At 47.5% G+C, this 23902-nt stretch overlaps 1 protein-coding gene across 2 annotated transcripts; it reads right to left on the reverse strand.

The window, feature by feature from the left end:
* Window positions 1–618: 618 nt before the first annotated feature.
* On the reverse strand, window positions 619–15733 carry LOC141220457 (dynein axonemal heavy chain 12-like). Of its 2 annotated transcripts, XM_073666368.1 has the most exons (5): window positions 15642–15726; window positions 6111–6217; window positions 2444–2628; window positions 2032–2152; window positions 619–896 (listed from the first exon to the last, which is right to left on the reverse strand). In XM_073666368.1, exons 3-5 carry the CDS (start codon window positions 2582–2584, stop codon window positions 865–867), a joined length of 294 nt encoding a protein of 97 aa, XP_073522469.1. In that variant the 5' UTR covers window positions 2585–2628; window positions 6111–6217; window positions 15642–15726; the 3' UTR covers window positions 619–864. The 2 variants fall into 2 exon arrangements, with proteins under 2 accessions (XP_073522469.1, XP_073522471.1); XM_073666370.1 differs by lacking the exon at window positions 6111–6217 and having other exon boundaries at window positions 15642–15733.
* Window positions 15734–23902: the final 8169 nt, after the last annotated feature.

A 23902-nucleotide genomic window follows, 5' to 3' on the forward strand; every position in this document is an offset into this window, starting at 1 on the left:
GGCAGCGTCGGCGACCAATCAGCACAGCGGTGTTTAAGTTTTGCGCTAAGATCAGTGATTGGTCGGGTCCGAAGACCGCGATCAATCATCGAATCGTCTTGGTGAGGACCGGGGAGCGGCGCTGCCTGTGCGGCTACTTCCGCTGCGAGAACCCGGGACATAGCGGGCGCTCACAGCAGAAGTATCCCGACCCGCAGCGCCGCTCCCCGGTCCTCCCTTCCGCATGGAGGTCAGCGACGCCGGCGGTCCTTCCGCTGCTACCGGCCGGGAGATGAGCGCCTCGCGGCGCTCATCTTCCGGCTGCATCTCCATCCCGCAGATAGGTCCGTCGGTCGGGTTCCTTCTGCTGTTGCCGGCCGGGAGATGAGCGCCTTGCGCCGGTCATCTCCCGGCTGCATCGCCGCTCAGCTCCGTCCCGCAGATGAGCCGCTAACGGCCGCCATCTTTTTTTAGAAATCCCCCGGCGCTGATTGGCCGCTGCCGGACCAATGAGAGACGCGGGATTTCCTGGACAGACAGACACACAGACAGACAGACAGACGGGATAAGACGATTATATATATAGACTAGATTAGTTCCAATTAATGCTTTTGGTCTGTAGGTAGATCCGTACCATTCGTGACCGAGCAATAACATCATGCACGCTCCTTAACATGACATCTTCCCCTTGGATGAGCCACTTCTCCACGGCCCCCCGAGCCTCGGAGGTGGAGATGGTCTGGATGAGCTCTACGCGTTCCCCCTCGGTGCTGTACATGGCTTTGATGTCCAGGTTAGGAAGGAACTCCAGCTTTGCGATGCCTTCAAAGCCCTTCTTTAGATGTGGTTGGACCCGCAGAGGATCTTTAGTCTCAGAGAGAATTTCTAGCATTTCGTCGTTGGACAGGAAGAAAAAGCTAAAGCGAAAATGCACAATATGATAAAGATGTCATTAAAGTATTGGGTCAGGCGCCATTTGTATTAGTGTCTATGTGAGAAAATAGAAAAGCAAAGCTTTAAAGTAAAGATTCAGTCCCCATACACATTGGATTAAAATAGTTTAAACCTGACGATTGCAGCAGGACCGGCCTACCCACTGATGTGTATGGGGGTCTCCTGACTCTCCCCCGATAGAGGATGTCAGGGCCAGAAGGATCGGGCAGATGGGATTTCAATACCCGGTCATTTGGTTCTCAGGGGAGATAACCCGCTGTCGGAGGTGTCCAGTACCGACTTTCTCCTCTCTCCCCATTAAAACCACATGACTGTTCAGCAGAATAGGTGGGAGTCAGGAGAAATAGCCAAATAACCATTCAGACCACGGGTATCTCATATGTCATGCGTATGGTTAGCTTAAAGGGGCTATCCAGCTTTGGGAACTTTTTTTTATTTAACTGAAATGTGTATTCCCATCTCCAGGATTCTACCCCAATATGTAGTATGCGTAATAATAATAATATTAGCAAATACCTCCAATTAGAAGTTTAGTATAGTTCTTCTGATTTGTTTTGTCGCTTACCCCATGTGCAGGGCATTGCAGTAGCTTAGGTTACGACCACTAGCAAATAACTGTCACTATATGAGTGGTCGTAACCATGGATACCGAAGCTACTGCAATGCCTTGCACATGGGGAAAGCGACATAGTGAATCAGAAGAACTATACTACACTTCTAATTGGAGGTATTTGCTAATATTATTATTATTACTACGCCTACTACATATTGGGATAGGATCTTGGAGATGGGAATACCCATTTAATTGCGAGTATTTGCGACAATTCAGTTTCATTAAAAATGTTGCACCGTTAGGCTTTTTGTTTCCTGCACATTCAGCTTTGATGTGATCTGTGGTCATAAATCGGCTAAGAGGAGCTGAAAAAAGACCGATTAAAAATAAGTCCAATAGCCAGCGCAACACAGAGCCAATAGAAGGCAAACAGTGCAAAATTATTAATGAAATCCAATTACAAAAATGATTTCAATGCGTTTAAATAAGAAAAAAAAATATTTAAGGAATATATACAATCATTGCAACAAGTGAAAGGACTATACCGTGGGAAAAAAGCCTCTTCTTCTCCAGATAGGCATTCAGCCCTTTCATGATTTTATCCAGAAGCACATTGCTGTCCTGAAGTTTCTCCAGAAGTCCGGTCAGAGAAGTGGCGCTTAAAACCTAAAACAAAGTAGATAGCCCATAAGTAAGATTCCATTATATAGTTATAGAGACTGAAAAAAGGTCACATTCATTGACTATTGTGCCAATAGTTTATATTAAAAGAAAAATTAGAACCTATTTGGATAGAAAATAGAAGATGCGGGAGGCTGGAGTCCAGGCAGTGCGGAGCCCCATAACCCGGGATCCTTGTGATGGAAGCATCAGGACACGGACTCTTGGAAAACATCAATCCTGGATGCAAGATGACCGTGCTTTCTTGTATCAGTCCACCATGAAGCATCCATTTACCTTCGGGTCTTTAACGCAATGTTTCATGATCTCTCTCCAGTTTCTGTCCACAGTCTGGAATAAGCGTCCTTCTTCAGGCATTTGCTGCATGATGTCCTCAGAAGAGAAGATTAAAGCCACTGGGTCGGCACCTTCAGCCATTCATCAATGGTTTCCTGGATCCTTATCAGTCGTTCCTCCCATTGCTTAAAGGAGGAGAGCAAAAAGTTAATTACACATAAAATGAAAAGGATAGAAAAAAAATGCTATCATTTTAGAAGATAAATTATCAATGGATATGAATTCTGAATTGTTGGACATTTGTAGGGAAAGTTTGGCGAGACTCCTTGATACCATCCCCTTTACATGTAAGCTGGAGCCGCATGTAACTTTAGCCTCGGAGATCCTAATGAAACCTTAGCTTCTGCTAATAAGCAAGTGAAGATTTTAAGCTGAGTGACAACATTTACTGTGGGTGGGAACTCCTTAATCCCTTCAGGACCGGATAATTTTTTGTTTTGCATTTTTTCCTTCCCTTCTTCAAAAAGCCATACATTTTTTAATTTTTCCATTGATATAGCTGCAAGAGGCTATGTAATGTGCTGTAGCTTAACCCCTTCCCAACATATGACATACTGTTAAGCCATATGCCATGTTCCTGCAGATGTGCAAAATTTGGACCTGGGCCCCCACCAGCATGTTGGTCAGATGTATGGGCCCTTGTAGCATTCTAGATCCGATAATGATGCGCGTGTTCGTCCCTGCCTTGGATGTTTCCCATTGTAGCCCCATCCTATAATAATGTCTCTCATTCTAGGCCCCTTCCTGGTATAATGTTCCCCATCCTGCGCCCCTTCCTGTTATAATATCCCCGATCCTGGGCCTCTTCCTGTTATAATATCCACCTTCTGTGTATAATACCCCCCATCCTGAGCCCCTTTCAGCAATAACGTCCCAATCCTGGGCTCCTTCCTGGTATAATGTCCTTGGTCCTGGGCCTCTTACTGTAATAATGTCCCCCATCCTGGCCCCTTCCTGTAACAATGTCCCCAATCCTGGTACAATGTCCCCCATCCTATAACAATGTCCTCCATCCTGGTATCCTGTCCCCCATCCTAGGCCCCATTCTGGTATAATGACCTCCATCCTTGTGCCCTTCCTGGTGTAATGTCCTTCATCCTGGCCCATGTCATGGTATAATGACCCCCATTCTGGTATAATGCTCCCTATCCTGGGCCCTTTCCTTGTATAATGTTCCCCATCCTGGGCCCCTTCTTTATATAATGCTCCCCATCCTGTGCCCCTTCCTTGTCTAATTCTCCCCACCCTGAGCCCCTTCCTTGTCTAATGCTCCCCATCCTTGGCCCTTTCCTGGTATAATGTTCTGTCGTTCTTTTCTAATACATTAAATAAACAAAAATAAATGATTCTTCTTACCTTCCTGCGCTCCCACGACATGCGGCGTCTTCTTCTGTAGCTGATTTCAGTGTGCCGGCAAGGGCAGCGCATGACGTCACTTCCATGCGTCGCTCGTGACTGGCACGCCGACATCAGCTACTGGCCTTTGATTGGCTGGCGGCATGCATTGCAGCTCAGGGACCCGGCATGTCCCTGCGCAGCAATATACTTCAGCCGGATGTGCGTCCTCAGACTGTGGAAGTGCCATAAATATATGAGATGGGAATACCACTCTGCCACTGTGCGTTCCTTTATGCACTTTACCCTCCTTTTTGGCACTCTTTGTGGTAAGAGACTACCTTAAAAAATGTTTTATGTGACATGTATCTGATTATTTGTGGGCAGGAGCATTATTTAGATGGATACCTGATGCATATGGCAAGTGTAAATCCAATGACTATGGAATACTTATGGATTACTTTTTGATATATTATTACACTCATTGGATTGTCTTGATATACTAACCTTATGCTATATTATCTATATTGCTCATGTCCCACTGTGACCATATGCGTGACCATATATGTATACTTTGTAACATATCTTGCTACATTGGTAATCTAATTAGTGTCTTTATACTATCCGTATTATGTAATTTCTCTTTTTACTATGTACGTTTTTTAACTTGATGGAATAAAAATTTATATTTTTTACGCCAATTAACTCTTTCTTCTCCTATGTACCCATGTGTTTCATGAGTTGGCTCAGTTTGGCAAATCTGGGATATATTTCCCCCCGGATATGCCAACTTTACCCCTATAGGGTCTATTTAGTTGTATCACTCTGAGTCTATGTCTGATCCAGAGATACAATAATGAACATGAATCCTTATATATCACGGATCTTGCAGCCGCCTTTACCTGCTTGGACATAAGTGTTACATAGTTACATAGTTTAAAAGGCCGAAAAAAGACAAGCGTCCATCCAGTTCAGCCTATTTCTTGTGCACTGCAGCTATTCCGCAGCGTTGATCCAGGGGAAGGCAAAAAAAAACCATGCGGTATAGGCCAATTTACATCATTGAAGAAAAATTCACTTCCCGACTCCAATCTGGCAGTCAGATTAAATCCCTGGATTAATTAACTATCACTAAGCATAAGATGTAATTTTATTGTTCTCAAGAAAGGCGTCCAGTCCTCTCTTGAACTCATTAAGTGAGTTGGACATCACCACTTCCTCTCCCAGAGAATTCCAGAGTCTCACAGCTCTGACCGTAAAGAATCCCCTTCTATGCTGGTGCAGGAACCTCCTTTCCTCCAGACGCATAGTGTGCCCCCTCGTCTTTGTCACCATCCTTGGTATAAACAGGTCATGGGAGAGATCTCTGTACAGCCTCCTGATGTATTTATACATGTTTATGAGGTCTCCCCTAAGCCTTCTCTTTTCCAACGTAAATAGGCCTAATTTGGACAACCTCTCTGGGTATTCTAGCCCCTCCATTCCCTTTATTACCTTAGTCGCCCTCCTTTGTACCCTCTCTAGCTCCAATATGTCTTTCCTGAGCACCGGAGCCCAGAACTGTGCACAATATTCTAAGTGCGGCCTTACCAGCGCTTTATACAGAGGAAGAACAATGTTCTCATCATATGCCCCTATTCCTCTTCTGATGCATGCCATGACTCTATTTGCCTTCGCAGCTGCTGCCTGACACTGGGCACTCCAATTTAATTTGCTGTTAACCAAGACGCCCAGGTCCTTCTCCATGTCAGATTTCCCCAACGGTTTCCCATTTAATATGTATGGGTGACTGCTGTTTTTCTTTCCCATGTGCATGACCTTACATTTATCGGCATTGAACCCCATTTGCCATTTTTTGGCCCAACTCCCCAATTTATCTAAATCCTCCTGTAGCTGTGCCCTATCCTCATCTGTATTAACTACGTTACAAAGTTTAGTATCATCTGCAAATATTGCTATTTTACTATGCAACCCTTCCACTAGATCATTAATAAATATATTAAATAATATAGGGCCCAAGACAGACCCTTGAGGCACCCCGCTAGTCGAGACGCAGTTATAAAAGGAATCCAATTTGTCCGCATTAATCAACTGCAGGGCATCTTGATTGGCAAATAGATTGATCACTTTGGGGTACCAAGTGTTCAGCAACTTTTCTTCTGTCTTGGCACAAGCCAAGGATACGCTGTTCCTCAGGGATTCACATTCTACAGGACCCCTGGACCCGACAAAGAATAAAGCACTTTATCATATTAAACCTGACAGGGCACACCTGTGAGGTGAAGACCATTTCCGGTGACTACCTCTAGAAGCTCATCAAGAGAATGCCAAGAGTGTGCAAAGCAGTCATCAAAGCAAAAGGGGGCTACTCTGAAGAACCTAGAATATAAGACATATTTTCAGTTGTTTCACACTTTTTTGTTAAGTATATAATTCCACATGTGTTAATTCATAGTTTTGATGCCTTCAGTGTGAATGTACAATTTTCATAGTCATGAAAATACAGAAAAATCTTTAAATGAGAAGGTGTGTCCAAACTTTTGGTCTGTACTGTATATATCCACCCATATACAGTATACATATACACACATATACAGTATACATATATACACACATATACAGTATACATATATACACACACATATACAGTATACATATATACACACATATACAGTATACATATATACAGACATATACCAGTATACATATATATACACCCATATACAGTATACATATATATACACACTTATACAGTATACATATATACACACCCAGTATACAGTATATATATATATACACACCCATATACTGTATATATATATATATATATATATATATACACACCCATATACAGTATACATATATACACACATATACAGTATACATATATACACACATATACAGTATACATATATACACATATATACACACATATACACACACATACCAGTATACATATATATATACACACGCCCATATACAGTATACAGTGCTGGCCAAAAGTATTGGCACCCCTGCAATTCTGTCAGATAATGCTCAATTTCTTCCTGAAAATGATTGCAATCATAAATTCTTTGGTATTATTATCTTCATTTAATTTGTCTTCAATGAAAAAAACACAAAAAGTATTGTCCTAAAGCCAGATTGGATATAATTCCACACCAAACCTAAAAAAGGGGGTGGACAAAAGTATTGGCACCCTTTGAAAAATCATGTGATGCTTCTCTAATTCGTGTAATTAACAGCACATGTAACTTACCTGTGGCACCTAACAGGTGTTGGCAATAGCTAAATCACACTTGCAGCCAGTTAACATGGATTAAAGTTGACTCAGCCTCTGTCCTGTGTCCTTGTGTGTACCACATTGAGCATGGAGAAAAGAAAGAAGACCAAAGAACTGTCTGAGGACTTGAGAAACCAAATTGTGAGGAAGCATGAGCAATCTCAAGGCTACAAGTCCATCTCCAAAGACCTGAATGTTCCTGTGTCTTCCGTGCGCAGTGTCATCAAGAAGTGTAAAGCCCATGGCACTGTGGCTAACCTCCCTAGATGTGGACGGAAAAAAAAATTGACGAGAGATTTCAACGCAAGATTGTGCGGATGGTGGATAAAGAACCTCGACTAACATCCAAACAAGTTCAAGCTGCCCTGCAGTCCGAGGGTACAGCAGTGTCAACCCATACTATCCGTTGGCGTCTGAATGAAAAGGGACTGTATGGTAGGATACCCAGGAAGACCCCACTTCTTACCCCGAGACATAAAAAAGCCAGGCTGGAGTTTGCCAAAACTTACCTGAGAAAGCCTAAAACGTTTTGGAAGAATGTTCTCTGGTCAGATGAGACAAAAGTAGAGCTTTTTGGGAAAAAGCATCAACATAGAGTGTACAGGAAAAAAAAAGAGGCATTCAAAGAAAAGAACACGGTCCCTACAGTCAAACATGGCGGAGGTTCCCTGATGTTTTGGGGTTGCTTTGCTGCCTCTGGCACTGGACTGCTTGACCGTGTGCATGGCATTATGAAGTCTGAAGACTACCAACAAATTTTGCAGCATAATGTAGGGCCCAGTGTGAGAAAGCTGGGTTTCCCTCAGAGGTCATGGGTCTTCCAGCAGGACAATGACCCAAAACACACTTCCAAAAGCACTATAAAATGGTTTTAGAGAAAGCACTGGAGACTTCTAAGGTGGCCAGCAATGAGTCCAGACCTGAATCCCATAGAACACCTGTGGAGAGATCGCAAAATGGCAGTTTGGAGAAGGCTCCCTTCAAATATCAGGGACCTGGAGCAGTTTGAAGTGACCGCGGGCAAGGCCGCGCATTGGTATCTATGATCTGGCCCAGCAAGATCCCCACACACAGACTCTATCTTGACAACCGTATCTTTACTCGCATACATTTTTAACACAGCAAAGAAAAAAAAACAATAAATGACAACCGTAAATATGCACAGTAATAACGTGTACTGATAAGCTGACCCTCACTGTCCCTACTCACACGTTACCAGTCCTTTACTCCAGAAGGATGTGTCCCCCGTCGCAGGCCTGTCTGTCTTTGCAGGAAGGCGTCCCAGCCGAAAAAAAAACAGGAACAGCAGAATTCGCGGAAACGAAGGAAGGGATACTTCGGCCTCTCGCCAGAGGTCCCGCTTACAGTCTCTCTGATCCGGATAGAAGCTCTGGTGGGTCCCCTTATGTAGTCCACACTCCAGTAGCAGGGAGTGTAACAGCTGAATCCTTCAGCAGTGCAGGAGCTGGGGAAGGCTCCGAGGATATGGTGTCAGATAGAAGAAATCACGTTGAGAGTCTCTCCTGCGCCACACACGAGGGCCTGCACACCGTCCTGGCTCTTTTCACAGACCACAGCAGACTCTGCGCGCGCTTTTTCCTGCTTCCCACTTTGGTCACGTGACTCTCTAGGGCGGGACACAGGAGGCTCAGTCTTTTTCTCTGTCATCACACCCTGCGCAGGTGCAACCTCTGGCCACAAGGTGGCAACATCATCCTGTGTAATCACTTCTGTAACAGGCTCTATATCAATTATCACAGAACAGCCAGAGACGGCCAGCTCACTACAAGTTTGCCAAAGAATGGTCTACAATTCCAGCAGAGCATTGTAAGAAACTCATTGATGGTTACCGGAAGCGGTTGTTCGCAGTTATTTTGGCTAAAGGTTGTGCAACCAAGTATTAGGCTGAGGGTGCCAATACTTTTGGCCAGCACTGTACATATATATATACACACACATACAGCATACATATATACACCCATATACAGTATACATATACACACATCTACAGTATACATATATATACACCTATATACAGTATACATATATACACACCCATATACAGTATACATATATACACAGTATAGATATACACACACATATACAGTATACATATATATACACACACATACAGTATACATATATACACACCCATATACAGTATACATATACACACCCATATACAGTATACATATATACACACCCATATACAGTATACATATATATACACACATACAGTATACATATACACACCCATATACAGTATACATATATACAGCCATATACAGTATACATATATATATACATACAGTATGCATATACACATATACAGTGTACATATATATATATATATACATACATATAGAGTATCTATAATATAACGCTACAAGCGTCCCTCTGTCTGAAGCCTTTATAGTCTGCGCTAGTGCGACACGCCTGCACAGTCTGGCTCCAGACTGAAGAACGCATGGAGCCGTTACAGGTAAGAGGAGTGTATGGTGCTGGAGATCACGGTATGCGTATACACTGAACACATACCGCGATCTCTGGCGCCATACTTACATACTTACCTGACCGGGATGAGCGCTACCGCGGCGCCTCTGTTCGGTCCGGAGTCCGGGGGAAGAGGGAGGCATTGAAATCGGCACATGCGCATAGCGCTATCCGGCGCCATTTTACTGAAGACACATTTGCAATGTGTCTTCAGCAAAATGGAGCCGGACAGCGTGGTATGAGCACACGCGTACTTCGGCGCCGCACTCCTCCCCCGGCCTCCAGCAGAACGGGAAACAGCGCTGGAGCACAGGGAAGAAAGGTGAGTATAAGTGTTTATTTTCTTGTATGTGTGTGTAGCATGATAGGGATGAGGGGTGCCATACATACCAGGATTGGGGGGTGAGGGGTGCCATACATACCAGGATTGGGGGGTGAGAGGACCATACATACCAGGATTGGCGGGTGAGGGGACTATCCATACCAGGATTGGGGGGTGAGGGGTGCCATGCATACCAGGATTGGGGGGTAAGGGGACCATGCATAACAGGATTGGGGGTGAGGGGACCATGCATAACAGGATTGGGGGTGAGGGGTGCCATGCATAACAGGATTGGGGGTGAGGGGTGCCATGCATATCAGGATAGGGATGAGGGGTACCATGCATACCAGGATTGGGGATGTGAGGGGGTACCATAGATACCAGAATAGGGATGAGGGGGTACCATGCATACCAGGATTGGGGGTGAGGGGTACCATGTATACCAGAATTGGGGGGTGAGGGGACCATGCATACCAGGATTGGGGCTGAGGGGTGCCATGTATACCAGAATTGGGGGGGGGACCATGCATACCAGGATTGGGGATGAGGGGTGCCATGCATACCAGGATTGGGGAATGAGGGGTGCCATGCATACCAGGATTGGGGAATGAGGGGTGCCATGCATACCAGGATTGGGGGTGAGGGGTGCCATGCATACCAGGATTGGGGAATGAGGGGTGCCATGTATACCAGGATTGGGGGTGAGGGGTGCCATGCATACCAGGATTGGGGGGTGAGGGGTGCCATGTATACCAGGATTGGGAGGTGAGGGGACCATGCATACCAGGATTGGGGAATGAGGTGTGCCATGCATACTAGGATTGGGGGGTGAGGGGACCATACATACCATGATTGGGGGGTGAGGTGTGCCATGCATACCAGGGTTGGGGGGTGAGGGGACCATACATACCATGATTGGGGAATGAGGTGTGCCATGTATACCAGGATTGGGGGGTGGAGGGACCATGCATACCAGGATTAGGGGGTGAGGGGACCATGTGTAGCACCCTGAGGATTCGGCTGCTACAGGGGTATTGCACCTCAACCCAGAGGTGTGATATTCCACTCCCGGGTAAGGATGGAGTGTGGAACTGAGCTCGGTAGGCTGCATGCACTACACACATCCCATTTCCGAGGAGCAGACCGACGGTACTCCCACTTAGAAATGTGCAGGTACGACCGAGTCTGTTCCTGGCTGGAGTGGGAGGGGGGTGGTACATCCCAAGTAGTGTAGGGGCAGATAGGGGGAGCAGCCTGGGTAAAGATAGGAGCTCATTGGGTGCTGGTCACCTGAGCTCACACATAGAGGGTGTATATAAGGTGGGCACCAACTAAGAACAGGGTCAGTTGCAGAGAGAGAGTCAGCGAGCAGAGGAGAAGAGAGACCCAGAGTGAGAGAGGAGAAAGAGAGACCCAGAGGGGGAAACAGAAGAGAGGACTCTAAGAACCCAAATCCAATCCACGGGTGAAGAGTCGGCATCAGGGTACCGGAACCCAAGCTGGTGGGGGCAAAAACACACCCCAGCCAGAGACCGGAGGCCGTGGGCAGCGTCTGCCACGGCCACCCACCACATCCACCACGAAGGCATACCACGTGGAGGGTCAGGGAACCCAAGGCCAAGGGTCTCCCAACAGAAGGCCCGAGGGAGCTGGACCTGGGTGGATCAATAGTGGGGACGGCCAGAGAAAGGACAGAAGGAGAGCTCAGGGTCACGCTCCGGACTTATTTGGGGGTTGGCTGGATCCAGAACCTGGTGGACGCAGCACGGCTCGGGAGGTCACTCGAAGCTGGAGTGACCGGAACATCAGCAGTGAGTAAACATCCTAAACTGCATAACCCGACTCTGTCTCTGATTGCCGTCTACACTGCATCACCACAACCCCCATCCTCTGCACCTGATCCCCCTGAGGCTATACCCCACCCGTTGGGGGTTATACCATCAAAAGCTGCACCTACACCATCAGCCTCAGCGGACCCTGCTGCAGCGGCGGCCATAGTGACCGCAATACAACGGGTGGCGTAGTCGACATTAAGAACTTATTAACATCTGTAGGACTGCCACATACAACTGAGTTTGACACCCTGGGCACGGACCGGGTCACAGCCACTCGGAAGACTACAACTCCCATCTGATCCGGCTCCGGATATTCCCCCTAAAGAATATGGCCCAGGGGGCGCGTCAACTTTGGCGTAGTCGGCAGGATTACGTGCCCGCAACACCCGGGTACTGCGTGCCTGAAGAAAAGTGCGAGTTTACCTCAAAAAGAAGTCTCCTGCCGGTTCCGGAGGGTCCCCGCCATCGGACCCCATCACCAGTCGATTCCAGCCGGTTGTCCGCCATTAACAGCTTTTTCCCGCCATCTGCAGAGTTTCCCGCCACTGGGAAGCGGTTCCCGCCATTTCCAAAGGTTTCCCGCCTTGGAAGAGCGGACGCCATTATGGGCGTGCCAGAGGGTGGCGAGAGGCCACCTCCCATCGTGGGCCAGGACCGAAAATGGCGCCAAAAGTGGAAACCGCCCCCACCAACAGAGACTGTGATGCTAGAGGTGTCTGTCAGCGTGAAAGAACAGCCCCAGGAGCTGACAATCACCAAGTGGCCCCGGGACCGCCCTCGAAGTGGGAGGAGACGAAAGGAGAGAGAAAAGATGGGTGCCGCCTGGAGCAGTCTAGAGCGAGCGCACCCGGAGGCAAGAAGCCTGGAGAAGAGTATCGGAGGAGCTTACCCGGAGATGGCGAGAAAGCAGAGCAGCACCGGCCCGCTGGCCAGGAGCCTGCTGGAGACGACTGTAGGAGAGCAGAGCAGCACCGACCCGTTGGTCAGGAGCCTGCTGGAAACAACGACCCCACTAGGCCTAGTGGAGGTCCTAGCACAGCTCCCCCGAGACCGGGAGTGTGCACAGACCGCTCTGGAGGGCCTCGCAAGGAGGATGGCCCGGGTGCAGCGAGAGACGTTGGCGGAGTGGAGCCGTGAGATGGCCCAGCAGACCGAGACCTGTCAGCGGAGCACGCCACCCGAGACGAGGAGACAGACCGCCTCTGAGGATGGCGCGGGAGGACTGAAGGCCGGAGACGGCGCCGAGAAGGGAGCCGAACGAGTGGAGGCAGGTAAAGGGGACGTCTATACCCCAAACCGGGAAACCGCGTACCTGCCCCAGCTCCCCGTCGCAGAGCCCGAAGTCTATCCTGCAGTGCCCGTCGCTGCAACGTCACCGCCGCAGACTAGGCCTCAAACGGGAGCCGCGACCCCTGTGACGTCACACGCCTCGACCCCGAGCGTGACCAAGCAGGAAGTACCACCAGCCTGGTCGCAAGGCCTAGTACCCCCCGGGCGCCGCAATACCAACAGCGCCCCCTACCTCCGCGGAGCCCCCGGCCTGGTCGCAGGGCCAAGTAGCCCAGGGCGCCGCCGTCCTTACGGTGCCCTTTACCTTCCAGATACCCCAGGCCTGGCCGCAAGGCCCGGGCAACCTGGGCGCTAACACCACCGCGCCCATAAGACCAAGAGTGCCGCATCTGGGAGAGGACCTGTACGCCCAGCATACGTGCCCGAACGGGTCTGAAGCCAAAGGTAACCATAAAGCAAGGGCAGGAGGACGCCGTCGCTAAGGACAGCGAAGCAGAAGCTGTATATAGTTGCCCGTCGGGGCACCGTGAACTGAAACCGTGAACTGAAACCGAAACTGAAACTGTTGCTGTTGCTAATATAGTCCCCGTTGGGACCAGCATGTGTGAACTGTTTACCCGTTTTTCCCATAATCCCACTGACCGAGGACTGTGAGCGGTCATTCCTTTCCCATTACCTGGCCGAGGACTGAGAGCGGCCACACTGTCCCTTGTACATAGTTGCGCTTCCTAAAGCGCCCCCTACTGGTTTTACTGTAAAACCACCTTAAGGAAAGGAACTGTCGCACTTTGCCCGGTCAACAGTTGCCCAGTGACCGGAGGAGGAGCCAGAGGCGACGAGAATGTTTTATATTGATATATATATATATAATGTTTTATATGTTTATGCAAAAATTTGTATGTTTTGGTGTTGTTTATGTCTTACAGCCCGAGGACGTGCTGTGATTTACCAGGGGGGAATGTAGCACCCTGAGGATTCGGCTGCTACAGGGGTATTGCACCTCAACCCAGAGGTGTGATATTCCACTCCCGGGTAAGGATGGAGTGTGGAACTGAGCTCGGTAGGCTGCATGCACTACACACATCCCATTTCCGAGGAGCAGACCGACGGTACTCCCACTTAGAAATGTGCAGGTACGACCGAGTCTGTTCCTGGCTGGAGTGGGAGGGGGGTGGTACATCCCAAGTAGTGTAGGGGCAGATAGGGGGAGCAGCCTGGGTAAAGATAGGAGCTCATTGGGTGCTGGTCACCTGAGCTCACACATAGAGGGTGTATATAAGGTGGGCACCAACTAAGAACAGGGTCAGTTGCAGAGAGAGAGTCAGCGAGCAGAGGAGAAGAGAGACCCAGAGTGAGAGAGGAGAAAGAGAGACCCAGAGGGGGAAACAGAAGAGAGGACTCTAAGAACCCAAATCCAATCCACGGGTGAAGAGTCGGCATCAGGGTACCGGAACCCAAGCTGGTGGGGGCAAAAACACACCCCAGCCAGAGACCGGAGGCCGTGGGCAGCGTCTGCCACGGCCACCCACCACATCCACCACGAAGGCATACCACGTGGAGGGTCAGGGAACCCAAGGCCAAGGGTCTCCCAACAGAAGGCCCGAGGGAGCTGGACCTGGGTGGATCAATAGTGGGGACGGCCAGAGAAAGGACAGAAGGAGAGCTCAGGGTCACGCTCCGGACTTATTTGGGGGTTGGCTGGATCCAGAACCTGGTGGACGCAGCACGGCTCGGGAGGTCACTCGAAGCTGGAGTGACCGGAACATCAGCAGTGAGTAAACATCCTAAACTGCATAACCCGACTCTGTCTCTGATTGCCGTCTACACTGCATCACCACAACCCCCATCCTCTGCACCTGACCCCCTGAGGCTATACCCCACCCGTTGGGGGTTATACCATCAAAAGCTGCACCTACACCATCAGCCTCAGCGGACCCTGCTGCAGCGGCGGCCATAGTGACCGCAATACAACGGGTGGCGTAGTCGACATTAAGAACTTATTAACATCTGTAGGACTGCCACATACAACTGAGTTTGACACCCTGGGCACGGACCGGGTCACAGCCACTCGGAGACTACAACCCCCATCTGATCCGGCTCCGGATATTCCCCCTAAAGAATATGGCCCAGGGGGCGCGTCACATGCATACCACAATAGGATGGGGGCAGCACAAATACCAGGATGGGAGACCATATACCAATAAAAATGCTCGCCACCCGGGCGTAGAACGAGTTCAATAGCTAGTACATATATACACGCATATATACAGTAATACAGCATATACATACACATATATACTGTATATACACACACACACACATATATACAGTAATACAGCATATACATACACATATATACTGTATATACACACACACACACATATATACAGTAATACAGCATATACATACACATATATACTGTATATACACACACACATATATATATCTGGCGACAGGGCCCCGCTGCGTCCTCTGTGTCTCTGTACAGATATAAGTGTAACACGTACTGGATCCAGCACAGGTGACAGTCTGCCATAGAGCTGACGTGCAGTACATACACTGTGTTATGGGGGCGCTCACCTGTGCGGACCCCGCGCTCCGGCCGCTACTTCTCTGCTCATATAAGGTCTCTCTTTCTGCCATTAAATAATTCGGTTGTCATGGCAGTGGAGGCGGGGCGTTGGTAGGGGGCGTGTCTGGTATAGGGCAGATTGGGGCGGGGCTGTCATGCAGTGCTTGTCTCATCGCTGTAATTTCCTGCTGTTGCCACCTGGTGGACAGCATTGGTCAGTACGCGCTGAGAATGCTCACATGGTGGGGGAGGGGCAGCTTATATATGTATATACACAGTCACAATGCAGTTAGGGTTATGTTCACACAGTGTTTTTTTAAACGTTTTTTTCCACATTATAAAACTCAGTGTTGTCAGGAAAAGCATTGCCTGTATTTTTGATGTATGCCTCATACAAAATACATTTTTGAAGATTTTTTTTAATCTTCCATCCTATACTCGGGCACTGGCTGTATATTGTTGAGGCCCCGGGACTTGCTTAGATCCGCTGGGTGGCATTGCCAGCTGCATTGCAGTAAATGGGTGACCTGAAATCCCACATTTATCCTGTGACCAGTTAGGGACTGTTTTTTCTTAAAGAAGGGGCTCGTGTTATTAATCCCAGACAATCCATTAATGGAGTTTCCAGTAGTATAATAATGATGATTTATCCTGGGGATGGGTTATCAATATCAGATCGGTGGGCTCCGACACGCGGCACTGGCTCTACCCATCAGCTGATTGCAGCGCTCAAGTGTAAATAGTGTGAAGATTGAACATCACCGCTCCATTCACTGTACTGCGGGTCCTGCAGATCAGCTAATATTCATGTAATAGGAGCTGATCTGCAGCACCAGGGAGCGGCCACTACACAGTGACCAGAGCTCTGATGTTCAGCTCCTCAACAATGTTTACATCTGATCTCGACCGAAGCTGCAAACAGCTGATTAGTGGAGGTGACACGTGCCGGACCACCACAAATCTGATATTAATGAGATAACCAGGGGATAGGCCATCAATATGTTTGTCCTGGAAATTCCCTTTAAGGCCCACCTGCACATACTACGTATATAATATATATATATATGGCAAAGAGTGGGAAGGGGTTAATCAAAGGCTCATAAAACGGACAAACAACACAAATATTGGTTTCTATCTTTTACACATTTGGGGTAGCCCTTAAGAGGGCCGGAGAGAGAGAGAGAGAGAGAGAGAGAGAGAGAAGAGAGAGAGAGAGAGAGAGAGAGAGAGAGAGAAGAGAGAGAAAAGAGAGAGAGAAAAGAGAGAGAGAGAAGAGAGAGAGAGAAGAGAGAGAAGAGAGAGAAGAGAGAGAAGAGAGAGAAGAGAGAGAAGAGAGAGAAGAGAGAGAAGAGAGAGAGAGAGAGAGAGAAGAGAGAGAAGAGAGAGAGAAGAGAGAGAGAAGAGAGAGAGAAGAGAGAGAGAAGAGAGAGAGAGAGAAGAGAGAGAGAGAAGAGAGAGAGAGAAGAGAGAGAGAAGAGAGAGAGAAGAGAGAGAGAAGAGAGAGAGAGAAGAGAGAGAGAAGAGAGAGAGAAGAGAGAGAAGAGAGAGAAGAGAGAGAAGAGAGAGAGAGAAGAGAGAGAGAAGAGAGAGAAGAGAGAGAAGAGAGAGAGAGAAGAGAGAGAGAAGAGAGAGAGAAGAGAGAGAGAGAGACCAAGAGAGAGGAAAAAAAAGAGAGACCCAACCAGTGCAAGGCTAAGCCGGGCAGGCGGCAGCGGCTATTTATACCCACTGCTGATCTCTGATTGGTGGAAGATCTGGGTGTGGCTGCTCTCTGATTGGTGGAAAATCTGGGTGTGGCTGCTCTGTGATTGGTTAGCATTATGACCTCACAGTGGCGATGACTCATACCTCCTGGGTGGTTCTTCTGGGCGGTTCTGTTTTCTGACTGGTGGAAATTCTAATCAGCATTATGACCTCACAGTGGCCGTGACTCATGTTTCATGGACTGTTCTATCTGGGTGACCTGATACATGCTGATCTCTGATTGGTGGAAATTCAAGTCATCTTCATGACATCACAATCAGCATGTTATTACTGCTGAGATGTTCAGTTTTTTCCTAAATTTCCTACGTTTTGTCCTAATTTATTAGCACATATATACCACTCATTCCTACAATCAAAGGATCAGGAAACCCCTCTGAAATCAATATCCTACAATTTACCCCAACAGCAAAAAAACAACTATAAACAAAATACCAAAAGGTATATCAGATTATTAATGAGCAAATAAAAGACACAATCACATAAAAAGAATCTTTAGAAAGGTGTAGAAAAAATGCTGTAAAGTAAGAACGCTTCAAAAATAGAAATGTTAATGATCTATTTAATCAATTAACAAAATACAAGTGAATGAACAAACAAAAAATCTAGATCCAATCAATATTTAGTGTGACCAACTTTTCACTTTAAAACAGAGTCTATTCTTCTAGGTACACCTGCGCAAAGTCAGGGATTTTGTAATAATACAGTCAGGTGTCTGGTCATACACCATGGCAAGACTGAGCAAGAATACACAAGGAAGTTATACTACATCAGCAAGGTCTCTAAGGCACAAATTTCAAAGCAGATTGAGGGTTCAAGATGTGTCATTCAAGCACTTGTGAAGATGCACAAGAAAATGTGCAACGTCGAGGTCAGTAGATGCAGTGGTCGGCCAAGGAAACTTAGTGCAGCAGATGTATGACACATTATGGTTACTTTCCTTCAAAAGCAGAAGATGTCCAGCAGTGCCATCAGCTCAGAACTGGCAGCAACCAGTGGGACTCAGCTTCACTCATCTACTGTTCAGAGAAGACTGGCCAGAAGTGGTCTTCATAGCAAAATTGTGGTGAAAAAGCCATATCTTCCACATCAAAACAAGGCCAAGTGACTCAACTATGCATTAAAACAGAGGAACCAGGGTGTAGAAAATTGGCAGGATGTGCTCTGGACGGTTGAGTCAAAATATGAAAAATGTTATTACAGAAGAGATTTTGTTCACTGAAGGGCTGGAGAGCAGTACAATAATGAGCGTCTGTGGGCAATAGTGATGCATAAGCACGGTGGAGGGTCCAGTAAGTTTGGGGCTGCATTTCAGCAAATGGAGGTGGAAATTGGGTCAGAATTATTGGTTCCCTCAATGCTGAGATATAGAGGCAGATACTTATCCATCCTGCAATATCATCAGGGAGGTGTCCGATTGGATCCAAATGTTTTCTTCAGCAGAACAACAACCCCAAACATACAGCCAATGTCATTAAGAATTATCTTCAATGTAAAGAACAAGGAGTCCTGGAAATGATCTGGTCCCACCTAGTGGAGTAACTAGAGTCTGATAGGCCCCCACCGGCATGTTGGTCAGATGTATGGGCCCTTGTAGCGTTCTGGATCCTATAAAGAAATATGTGTTCTCTCCCTATGTAGTAATGTCCCCCATCCTGGCTCCTTCTTGTAATAATCTCCCACATGCTGGGCCTTATGCTATGACATTTTCCCCCACCTGTGCCCCTGTCTGGTAATGTCCCCATTCTGGCATCATTTGCTTCATTCTGGTTTAATGTCCCCATCCTGGTATAGTGTCCCCATTCTGATATAATGTCCCCATTTTGGTATAATGTCTCTAACCTGGTATAATATCCCCCATGCTGGTGTAATGCTCCCAATTCTGCTATAATGTCCCCAAAGCTGGTATAATGCCCCACATCCTGGTATGGTATCTCCAGTTCTGGCATAATGTCCCCCATGCTGCTATAATATCCCCCATACTGGTATAATATCATCATTGTGATGTAATGTCCCCATTCTGATATAGTGTCACCCATCCAGGTATGGTGTACCCCATTCTGGTATAGTGTCCCTTATTCTGGTATAATGTCCCCAATTCTGGTATAATGTCCCCAATTTGATATAATGTCCTCATTCTGATATAATGTCCCCATCCTGGTATAATGACCCCCCATCCTGGTATAATGACCCCCCATCCTGGTTTAATGACCATCATACTGGTTTAATGCCCCCCATCCTGGTACAATGCACTCCATTCTGTTACAGTGTCTCACATTCTGGCATAATGACCTAATTCTGGTATAATGTACCCATTCTGGCATAATGTCCCCCATCCTGGTATGGTATCTACTGAGATGCCATCCTGGGGATGGGTTATCAATATCAGATAGGTGGGCTCCCACACGTGGCACTGGCTCTACCCATCAGTTGTTTGCAACGCTCAGATGTAAATAGTTTGAAGATCTGAACATCACTGCTCCATTCACTGTACTGTGGGTCCTGCAAGTCAGCTAATATTCATGTAATAGGAGCTGATCTGCAGCACCAGGTAGCAGCCACTACACAGTGACCAGAGCTGTGATGTTCAGCTCCTCAACAATGTTTACATCTGACCTCTGCCGGAGTTTCAAACAACTGAGTAGTGGAGGTGCCACGTGCCGGACCCCCACAAATCTGATATTAACTCCTTACTGATGTCAGGCGTAATAATATGTACCTGCGACCTGGGCCTATTGGACCAGGTGCGTATTATTATGCCTTGGCGATCGCACCCATACAGAGGCTGTGCTGGCGCGATCACTGCCGGGTGTCAGCTGATTCTCACAGCCAACACCCGATGCTTTGTGCCAGGAGTGGGGCCGCACCGCTCCCTCGAAATGTTGCGAACTAAGTCGATCGCAGCATTCCGGGAGCAGGGGGGAGGTAAGCGCGACTCTCTTACCTTGAATCAAAAACTGCACTGTGAGCACGGGGTCCCGATCGTTGCTATGATGACCCGATGTCGTCATGACAACATCCGGGTCACCAGAAAGTTACTTTGATCATGCGCAGTGCACAATCAAAATAACTTGTGCGTGTGCAGCGCTGACAGGCTGCATGCATAGAGATGCTGCTGCTGCATCTCTATGCTGTACAAGCGATCGGCCTGCAAAAAATGAAAGTCCCATAGTGGGACAAAGTGTAAAAGTAAAAAAAAGTGTAAGAAAGTGAAATATATATATATATATATATATATATATATATATACACATAATCAAAATATTTGGGTATATATATATATTGTATATGTGTGTGTATATATATGTATACTGTATATGTGTGTATATATACAGTACAGACCAAAAGTTTGGAAACACCTTCTCATTTAAAGATTTTTCTGTATTTTCATTACTTTGAAAATTGTACATTCACACTGAAGGCATCAAAACTATGAATCAGCTGTGACGCCTCTTACTCGAAAAAGCCCTTTTCTTTACCCTGGGAGATGGGGGACTCGGAGTCAGGTCCTGTGATGGAGAGATGGGGTGTAGCCGTGGCCCGGACCCGACCCGTGCTCAGGGCCGTCACAGTAAAAAAAGAGATGGTGTATGCTTCTCCGGGTTGAGTGGCTGATTAACGACTACGCCACCGGTGGTACCTGGTGAAGGGCCACCAGCGCCGCTTCAGTCCGCTGAGACATGGTGTTATGGCGGTCAAAGTTATTACTACTCCCCACAGGCGGAGCGTGGCCTCAGGGCAGAGGGACAGGATGGAGGGGGTAGTAGTGAAGGAATGCGGGCTCCGCGTCTCGTGGTGTGGCGCAGAATGAACAGTCCGGAGGCCGTAGGGGTGAACTTCCAAGGCTTTACTCACATAGATGGCATGAGGAAGGTGACTCCCTGCTCCCCGCGGAGTCCTTCGGTCACCAGAGACGGGGGTCCGACAACCTCCGAGTAAGTCCAGCATTCAGTCGGGACACTACACCAGAGTGTTCCTGAACTACGGGCCTAATCCTTTCCTGTCAGTGTGTGTGCAAATAGGCTGGGTCTCCCTCTGAGCTCCTCTCAGAACAAGGGCTCGGGTGGCAGCTCCGCTCCGTCCGGTACCCGGTGGGATCCTCAGGGCCTACCGGGCTTCCCCGACCAGGACATGGAGTAGCAAGGTCGGGTGTTGGGGGTAGGTACCCCTCTTGCAGCCGGACTCCCTCTGAATATATCAGGTTGGCGAGGACAGGTGGCGTACACCGCTCCGTCTGCATCCTGCTTGGGATCCATTTGCTGTGGAGTCACACTCTTAAGCTCCAGGCCTTCTTGGTCATGGTCATTGGCCGGGTTGAGACATTCCCCGTCTGCAAATTGCCTCTCGTCCCAAGACCAGGGTACGAGGGCCGTGTCTCCGACCTCTGCAGGCCCACACAGGGTCCACTATCAGAGTGGGAGAGCACAGTAACACACAGTATTTAACAGCACAAAGACCAAAACCAAAGATGGCTTTTTATTAAATATGAAATTTAAAGTGTAACTAACTTGTAGGTCCTCCACCCACACCCACTAACTGGTTCCCCTCACTCTTGGTTCCCCAGTCTCCCTGTAACATACTAGCCCCCTCTGGTGGAGAAGTGTGGTGTTGGATGCAAAGATTGGGTCACGACTATCACACTGTTCTTACCTCAGAGGAGGAACACTACACTCCATTAAAGAAGTGCAGCATCCCTGTGGCGGTCGAACCCTCAGGGGCGCCACACAACACATGTGGAATTATATACTTAACAAAAAAGTGTGAAACAACTGAAAATATGTCTTATATTCTAGGTTCTTCAAAGTAACCACCTTTTGCTTTGATGACTGCTTTGCACACTCTTGGCATTCTCTTGATGAGCTTCAAGAGGTAGTCACCGGAAATGGTTTTCACTTCACAGGTGTGCCCTGTCAGGTTTAATAAGTGGGATTTCTTGCCTTATAAATGGGGTTGGGACCATCAGTTGTGTTGTGCAGAAGTCAGGTGGCTACACAGCTGATAATCCTACTGAATAGACTGTTAGCTGCTTTTTTCTTGCCATAATACAAATTCTAAGCAAAGAAAAACGAGTGACCATCATTACTTTAAGAAACGAAGGTCAGTCAGTCTGAAAAATTGGGCAAACTTTGAAAGTGTCCCCAAGTGCAGTTGCAAAAACCATCAAGCGCTACAAAGAAACTGGCTCACATGAGGACCCCCCAGGAAAGGAAGACCAAGAGTCACTACTGCTTCTGAGGATAAGTTTATCCGAGTCACCAGCCTCAGAAATCACAGGTTAACTGCAGCTCAGATTAGAGACCAGGTCAATGCCACAAAGAGTTCTAGCAGCAGACACATCTCTTCAACAACTGTTAAGAGGAGACTTTGTGCAGCAGGCCTTCATGGTAAAATAGCTGCTAGGAAACCACTGCTAAGGACAGGCAACAAGCAGAAGAGACTTGTTTGGGCTAAAGAACACAAGGAATGGACATTAGACTAGTGGAAATCTGTGCTTTGGTCTGAGGAGTCCAAATTTGAGATCTTTGGTTCAAACCATCGTGTCTTTGTGCAACGCAGAAAAGGTGAACGGATGGACTCTACATGCCTGGTTCCCACCGTGAAGCATGGAGGAGGAGGTGTGATGGTGTGGGGGAGCTTTGCTGGTGACACTGTTGGGGATTTATTCAAAATTGAAGGCATACTGAACCAGCATGGCTACCACAGCATCTTGCAGCGGCATGGTATTCCATCCGGTTTGCGTTTAGTTGGTATCACGGTCTCCACACTTTCCTTGTCTGCTAGGTTACTATTGTGTGGAGGCTGTCAGTCTGTTTTGGGTTTGCTGGGTTGTTTCTGCAATCATCTGTGTTCACTTCCCTTGATTAGTCTTCTACTTAAGCATGCTAGCTCCTTCACCCAGTGTCAATTGTACATTTGGTATTACCTGTGTAGGACTGATCTCTCTGTGCTCTGTGCCTGACCCCGCCTGACTATTTTCCCTTACCTGGATTTTGACCATTTGCTTGTTATCTGACTACTCTTTTGTCTGCTCCCTTTGTACTGCGCCATCTTCCTGGACTTGACTTTGGATTGTTTGACCTCCCTATTTTTATCTAGTAAGTAGCTCTAATATTATATTTCTTTCAGTAATATTAGTCTTTTCTCTCCTCTTCTGAGACTGTTATTTCTGTAGTGACTCGCGTCACTCGCGTCACAGTTGGACCATCATTTATTTTTCAACAACACAATGACCCCAAACACACCTCCAGGCTTTGTAAGGGCTATTTGACCAAGAATGAGAGTGATGGGGTGCTACGCCAGATGACCTGGCCTCCACAGTCACCAGAACTGAACCCAATCGAGATGGTTTGGGGTGAGCTGGACCACAGAGTGAAGGCAAAAGGGCCAACAAGTGCTAAGCATCTCTGGGAACTCCTTCAAGATTGTTGGAAGACTATTTCCAGTGACTACCTCTTGAAGCTTATCAAGAGAATGCCAAGAGTGTGCAAAGCAGTCATTAAAGCAAAAG

This window comes from Phyllobates terribilis, unplaced genomic scaffold (assembly GCF_046119375.1).
Source record: "Phyllobates terribilis strain yellow unplaced genomic scaffold, ASM4611937v1 Scaffold_298__1_contigs__length_2340664, whole genome shotgun sequence".
Lineage (NCBI taxonomy): Eukaryota > Metazoa > Chordata > Amphibia > Anura > Dendrobatidae > Phyllobates > Phyllobates terribilis.